Source organism: Anabas testudineus, chromosome 8, assembly GCF_900324465.2.
Source record: "Anabas testudineus chromosome 8, fAnaTes1.2, whole genome shotgun sequence".
Taxonomy (NCBI): domain Eukaryota; kingdom Metazoa; phylum Chordata; class Actinopteri; order Anabantiformes; family Anabantidae; genus Anabas; species Anabas testudineus.
In genome coordinates this window covers 20253527-20260477 of record NC_046617.1, presented here as the reverse complement: position 1 = coordinate 20260477, position 6951 = coordinate 20253527, and the positions used below count along the sequence as shown (strand labels likewise).

The 6951-nt window shown below is 42.7% G+C and overlaps 1 protein-coding gene across 1 annotated transcript; it reads left to right on the top strand.

Moving 5' to 3' along the window:
- Nucleotides 1-1669, top strand: zgc:162612 (forkhead box transcription factor). The gene has a single exon (XM_026349033.1). The coding sequence runs from the start codon at nt 276-278 to the stop codon at nt 1242-1244; it is 969 nt and encodes a 322-aa protein (XP_026204818.1). The 5' UTR covers nt 1-275; the 3' UTR covers nt 1245-1669.
- Nucleotides 1670-6951: the final 5282 nt, after the last annotated feature.

The window sequence follows — 6951 nt, the reverse complement described above, 5'->3', positions numbered from 1 at the left end:
CTTCCGCTTTACGCACAGTCGCTCGCTGACCGATCTTTTGTGCTTAAGGCAACAAAATAAAGGACTTCAGCACCGATGTTTTGCGGTTTGGAGAGTCTGTGTTTGGAGAAGTAAGAGGAGGGCTGTGCTCGGAGTTTTCATTTTCTTTTTCTTTTTTTTTTTTTTGTGAATGGAGACGAGTCGCGCGTAAAGATCTGCTGTTCGCGTTAAAGAGCAGCGCTGTCACTCTCCCACCTGTTGGCAGGTGGTGTTGGCTTTACCTGCACACATCTACTATGACATTGGGTTTAGACATCATGGAGGATATTGTCATCGACGTAGTAGGGGAAGGACTCAAAGACGGCGCAGAGGAGGAACTTTCACTGGATGAGTCGCGGAGCGAGCAGGACCGCGGCACGGAGACTTCCAGCAGCCAGAGTAAAGACCGGGACACCTACAGCCCCGAGCCGACCTGTCCTGCTCCCGCTAAAACCAAAGGTCCCACGTCGGTGAAGCCTCCGTACTCGTACATCGCGCTGATAACGATGGCCATCCTGCAGAGTCCGAAGAAACGTCTGACCCTCAGTGAGATCTGTGACTTCATCAGCCACCGCTTCGTTTATTACCGGGAGAAATTCCCGGCCTGGCAGAACTCAATCAGACACAATCTGTCGCTCAATGACTGCTTTGTAAAGATGCCCAGAGAGCCCGGGAACCCCGGGAAGGGCAACTACTGGACGCTGGACCCCAACTCCTCGGACATGTTCGAGAACGGGAGTTTCCTGCGGCGGAGGAAACGCTTCAAGCGGCAGCACTTTCGCTTCGACCCGCTGAAGGAGCAGCACCTGGAGCCCAGCGGGCTTCACGGCTTCCCGCACGGCGCCTACGGGCTGAGCGCGGCGGCTCTGCAGCTGCCCAGTCTGGAGATTTACCCGTACCTGCATCACCACGCGCCCTCGCCGTGCGCTCCCGCCACCATCCCACCTGTCAGCAGCATCCTGCCGGCTCTCTCCAGCTTCTTCTCCCGCAGCGCCCTCACGGCCAAGGCTTTCTTCCAGGCGCAGCCCGGCATCGAAGCCTTCTCCCCGGCCCAGTGCACCGCTTACTCCCCGCCGCTGACCTCCGGCGCTGCCTACGCCTCCCCCGCGCTCTTCCACCCGGCTGCGTCCCCGCACTTCCTCAGTTTACACCAGGAGTATCAGAAACTACAGACTCAGCGCGGCACCGTGGACCTGGCCAAACACATGAACGCTAACAATGACTAAACTCCTGAATCCGGACTCTGAACTCGTTTTCTCAGGTAACAGAGACGATTTAAAGACGCGCTCAGCATTTGTGCAGCGATGGGAACGAATGGACCTGATTTAAAGAAAGTTAGAAACTCTCCTTCCTTCATGGCAAAAAACTTCTTTACAAAACTGAACCTGAATTATCTTTTGTTTAAATATTTAAATGACGAATTTCCTACAGTAGCAACTTTTTTCTGGAAAGAAATAAAAGTGAATATTTAAAGCTGGTATCTAGTTGGATTTTGTGCAGAAGCTCGGTGGAAATCTGAAACTTTAATTACTGGATCATGCAGAAAACATCAGACTCAGTTAAACAACAATTATTAACAGTGACAGTAACACAAAGTGACTTTAACTGGAGTGTCAGGAAGAACTGGAAATTAAAGATGGTGAAATATTAAAATAAGCTGCGTTTGTCGCTTTAATCCAGAGAAATCTGATGAAAACCAAAACAGATGAGACATTAAAAACAGACTGTGGGAGTTTTTTTAATAACTTAACTTTAAACAACAAATCTACAAAAAAAAAAAAAAAAAAAAAAAAAACAGGCTGTAAAATAATGTTTTTTAAAACATGTTCATTAATTATTGGATAATTAATTCCTGATGAGTCAGTTTGAATCCTCTGAGTTAAAATGTATATTAAAGCATCAGTGGTTTTTAGACTGTGGACACTTAAAGTGTGTGTTATTGTCATGAAAACACACATGAATATAACTGAGGGATTTTACACACACACACACACACACACACACAAGAAGATCAGATCTTCATGTCAAATCAATTCAGTAATTATTATTATAAATATTATCATTATTATTATTATTATTATTATTATTATTATTGTGATTACTGTCAGATGGAGTTGGCCTCTTTATTTATCCTTGTTTTTCTCCTTATTAAATATCCTTAAAATCCAATCTGAGTTATTAATTATGACTTTTAAAGAGGAAACGTCATCATTTAAATCACATGTAAGTTCTGTCTCATGTGAATTGAACTATTAGAAATTCTCCATGTTCAGTTTTAAAAAAGTTCCATAATTACACAAATGAATGAAGCTGCACAGTAAATGTTGTCGACTCACTATGTTTTAGTCCAAACATATTTTTCCCTCTTTGCTGTGTAAATATAAAAAAATGAATCTGAACCGTTCCCGACCAGTCAGTAAATATCCAGTGATTATTAAACTAGAAGCTTCCACACACTGATGCACACGATGTGAAGTGTTTGTTCCTGTCGTTTCAGTGAAGGCGGCGCTGCCTCACAGAGACAGTAGTAAAAGAATTCCAGGACTCAGAGCATGGAAGTATTTATTTAATCCGGAGTCTGGTTTAGATGCTGCAGATCTTGGATGGAACCGACGAACTGAAACAATAAAAAGATCATAACCTGATGCTGTTAAGTTGCTCCTGAAGGAACAAACACATTTTCCCATTCACTCTTTTTTTGCTCTCGCTCAGAGAATTTGAGTTTCTGATGTTGAGATTTAATTCAATCTGTTTTGAGGTTTTCTCTCTTTTTAATATTTGCACTGCCAACGTTAAACAGTGCAGCACCAGCTGTGGTCAAACTGATCCAACATCAGATCCAAATCCTGCACCACAGTTCTGCTGTTGTGAGAACTGATCTGATTAAAAAGCCAAAGATGCAGCTGAACAAATTAGATATTATATTTTTAATTTGAGGTTTGATCCTCATTGTTGCTCAGTGGAACCTGAATAAGAAGCTGCAGCTGCATCAGACTGTTGGAAGTCTCAACACGGTCTGTGCACGTCCTGCATGTAGCAGGAATCAAATCATTGTGCATCTTCTGCACAAACATGAAGGCGACGTTTGAACATCGAGTGCTGGAGCAGCAATGATATAAATCCTCAAACGTCTCCATCAGTTGTTTGAAATGAGTCGTTTCCTTAAATGTTAAACTGTCTCATGTTTTTCTTCAGCAAAAATAATTTAACCTGATAAAAAGAATAAAAGCATCAAGTTTTTCTCTTCTTCCCTCCTGCTTCACCATGACGTCTTTTCTCTTCTTCAGGTTGATTTTCAGATCAACTTCCACAAATCGAGCTGACACCTGAACGTCTTTGAGTTTTCAGGAGACGACACAGTGAAGTCAAACGTGAGCTCGAGATAAACTCAGATAGTGAGGTCGTGTTTTACACGACCATCAGCTGGTTCTGCTGTGGGACGCAACAAGAGAAGAGGTCAGGGTTTCTGTGGTGGTGCAGGTGGGGAAGACGGTGCACCTGATAAAATAAGCAAGTCAGACACCCCGGGATAGTGTGTGTGTGTGTGTGTGTGTGTGTGTGTGTGTGTGTGTGTGTGTGTGTGCATCAGTTTTCCTTCCTGAAGAAAACACAAGCTGCCACTGTTTCAACTCTTTTTATTGATTCTTCATCATGTTTTTCTCTTTTTTCTCCACATTCTTCTTTATTGTTGCGTCATCAACTCGTGAGACATCTCAGACTTAACGTAATGATCAGAATTTGAAACCAAGCCGTTGTGTTTCCAATAGACTTTGTCACCAGAGAACTCCACTGTGTCATATTAGGATGATTTATCACATGACGGATGTACGTTTATGTGACGTCCTGTCAGTGCAGCATGCCATGTGACACCACTGCAGTGTTTCTGCTCAGTTCTGACTTCTCATAACTCACGTCTCGGTTCTGATGTGGAGCTCGTTTCTCTGGGAAAGCTGAGTCGTACTGAACTGAACTCGGTTTGTGCCAAACGGTGCTGCGGCACCACGCTTTCATTCTCCACTTACAAACGCCAACTTAAACAGGCAAGATAAACTCGCTGGTGGAGCACCCCCCCCCCACCCCTCGCTGCCTGCACTCCTCCTGCTTCAGCACAGCAACGACCCGGAGCAGGGAGAGCGGTGCATTGTGGGATAACTCCTGCAAGTTCAGCCAGAACAGGAAAAACAATGTGTTGTTCCAGAAAGTCTGAAATGCATAATTTGGAATAATTTCCCCTCAAATATTTTCCCTCTCTTATAACCTGCTGTTTTTTTTTTTTTTATGTGAGTTTTGAGGTGGGCGACAGGCACAGACGCAGTACTGAGGTAACTTTACCCAGTAACTGTGGTTAGTTCGACCCACTGTTAGTGTTTTATATCATTGTTCAAATGAAGCCTAGTGTCCCGGGTCAGTTTTCTACCCACGGCTGATTTCTAATGAGAAGTTTTACTTCTATAAATAACATAAAACCAATTATTATGTGAAAACTAGACGCAGACACAGGCATTTATTAGAAGTTATTTTGGGCTTCTTTACTTAATTTTTTATGGCGCGCCATAGTAGTGAGTCCAAGAGCCCGCTAACGAGTTAGCATGTTAGCACCTGTGGTCCCAAAGTCATTGGTTTGTGTGGTTAACACAGGTGGAGAGGTTTTATTATTGATTCTACAACTTAACGTGTGTCAGTAAACATCTCACTTCAGTCTTTAGGTAAGACCTCCGTACACGAACCCTGCCTGTACCTCGTTGGTCTCTTTGGATAAAAGTGTCTGATAAATGACTAAATGTAAATGGACAAAGCCACGAACACCTCAAGATGATGTTCATTTATTTCTTTTAGGATTATCTTCCAGAACAAAGCAGATTTTATTTTCTGTAAAAATCCCATTGGTTTTTTTTTTAGTTTAGGGAACCAGGGTGACGTTAACCTCTGGATTACTGGTTAAAAACAAGACTGTCAGAACTGTGACTATTTTTACTGCACTGGTTTAAGATTAGATCAGAATGAAAATGAATTAGACACGATGGGAAAAGTAAAGTAAGTATCCTTTCAAACATATTTCACTTTCTGTGGGTAGAAAACACAAAACACTGGGTCGACCCAGTGTTGGTGTCCTGGGTACCGGACACAACCTATTGTCTGTGGGTGATTTTCTACCAGTGGTTACTGGGTTAGTCTAATTATTATTATTATTATTATTAGTCTGACCCACTATTGTTTTGGAGCCACATTGAACCAACACTGGGTCAGTTTTAACTGATTTAACACTTCAGGGACACAGGGAATTTTTATAAGCTTGAATTTTATAAAGAGACATTCACCCTGTCACTATTTTGTATAATGTGACGTCCCTGCAGTGAACATATTCAAACAGCCCATTTACTGCTGCAAACAGTTTTAAATACTTGCTTGTACTTTAAAGTACTGTATTTATACACACAGTGAGAAATGCACCCACCCCACACACATTAAACCCAAATTATGTTTTGTATTATTGTCGTTATAATTTACATAAATCATAACATTTAATGTGATTTTAAACTGTTGTCTTGCTCTTTTTAAAAAGTTTGTATCCTCTCGTAAGATGCTGGGTTCATTGTGACCCAGCTCTGCTGTAGACTCAGCTTGGTGGATATAAAAGCTTTTAATAAAGGTGTTGTGGTTTTTCAGTTATCATTAGTAAATCTCGCACCTTTCTGTCGACGCACATCACAGCCGAGCTTTTCTCTGCTCTCACTTTAATGGCTGACTTCCACCGGCCTCACTCTCTCCTTGGCGTTTGCTTTTCCTGGCAGGGCCGATCCCCGCTGCCCTGCTTCGGGGAGTTATTCAATTATAAATCTTCCACCCTTCTTTTGCAGCACCCCCTCCCCACCACCTTCACCCCACTTTCCCTCTCTCACCGGCCCATGTGTTACCCTGCCAAGCCCAGTAAAACACGCTGCTCTGTTGGTGCACCCCTCTCCAGCCTCGTGCCCAAGAATTTATTATGCTCGGGGTGGTGAAGCGGAGTGCGGTGTGTTTTTGGAAAAGGGACCCCCCCTCAAGCTTCAGTGCCAACAGATGACAGTGACATATAGCAGGAAAGCCACCCAGAAGGAGAATGATCTCACACCTCAGCCACGCGCTCGGACGGAGAGGGAGAGGAGGGATCTGCAGCTGGGGGTGGAGGGGACAGTAAAATCAGGTTGGAAAAGGTAGAAAAACAAACAAACACCAACAAGTGAAAGCAAACAGGGGAAAACATTAAATGATGTGACGGTGCTGCAAGAAAACTCAACCAAAACTATGTGTTTAAGAACTTCCTGCTGAAGTCGAACGTTCTGTTTTATTAATTTTCCAAATAACTGTGTTAAACCTCTCAGATCTTCTATTCTTACCCTCAGACTGCGGTTGTTTCTGCCAGCAGAGATCTGGAGGAAATGCACGCTGCATTAGGCATCTCCAGAAAATCTGCAGCTGCATTCAAGGTTTTGAAATCTGTAATTTAACCTTAATTCACCTTACTAGTATATAATTAATTTAAGAGTTCTTAAGTGTAAAACTAAAGTTAATAAATAAAGTTGCACTTTTTGGTGGATACACACATTTAAACAGTAGATTCAATTCATTATATGGTAAGAGAGTGATGTAATGAACTAAATTAGATTTTAACGTTAAAGATGTTCAGAGTTCAGGGTTAATCACAAATTAAAGTTTTATCTACAGGATTTACAGTAAAGGGACATTTTAACATAGCAGCAGACACTGAGTGTGTACATTTACTGTATGTTCAGTCTTCATATGTTAACACTGAAATTCCTGCTGCTCCTTGAAATAATGTGCAGACGCTTCAAATTAGCTCTGGAGGCTCAGTGGAGTCCAACATCCCCTGATGAGGTGGATCGTCGTGGTCTGTTCCTGCAGGTCGTGTGGTTTTGATACAGTGGGTCTGGA